This window comes from Penaeus monodon, chromosome 20, assembly GCF_015228065.2.
Source record: "Penaeus monodon isolate SGIC_2016 chromosome 20, NSTDA_Pmon_1, whole genome shotgun sequence".
Taxonomy (NCBI): domain Eukaryota; kingdom Metazoa; phylum Arthropoda; class Malacostraca; order Decapoda; family Penaeidae; genus Penaeus; species Penaeus monodon.
The window spans coordinates 22,996,840-22,997,171 of record NC_051405.1 but is presented as its reverse complement, the minus strand read 5'-3'; the positions used below and the strand labels follow the sequence as shown (position 1 = coordinate 22,997,171).

At 54.8% G+C, this 332-nt stretch overlaps 1 protein-coding gene across 2 annotated transcripts in view; it reads right to left on the bottom strand.

Moving 5' to 3' along the window:
* Positions 1–332, bottom strand: part of LOC119585707 (forkhead box protein P1-like) — a gene marked incomplete at its 5' end in the record, with an annotated part of 71,485 nt that overhangs the window by 23,931 nt on the left and 47,222 nt on the right. For both annotated transcript variants that reach the window (XM_037934385.1, XM_037934387.1), the window contains 1 exon segment: positions 33–178. In XM_037934385.1, coding sequence (XP_037790313.1) covers positions 33–178 — 146 coding nt within the window.

Here is a 332-nt window from a genome sequence, read left to right as displayed (position 1 = left end):
CGGACGATGGAAGTCACAAGCCCAGCACTCACCCAAACAAAGACACAGGCGGCATCTGCGCCATGGGAGAGTGGGGGAGTCCCAGGGGGTTGGCACCCAGCGCCCCTCCTCCGAGTAAGCCAGCGCCAAGGGGCAGTTTCGGCAGGATACCGCCAGGACTCTGGGAACGAGAAGGATACTGCATATTATGTGCTAACTGTCGTCTAGAGAGCTTGAGGGATGGGGTAGACATTGGGGGTCTATGTGCAGTGTGGGGCTGTGCATATTAATACAAAAGTATACCAAGGAATGCCAGGAAAGCATCTACACTATGAACTTATGTGGCGCAGTGT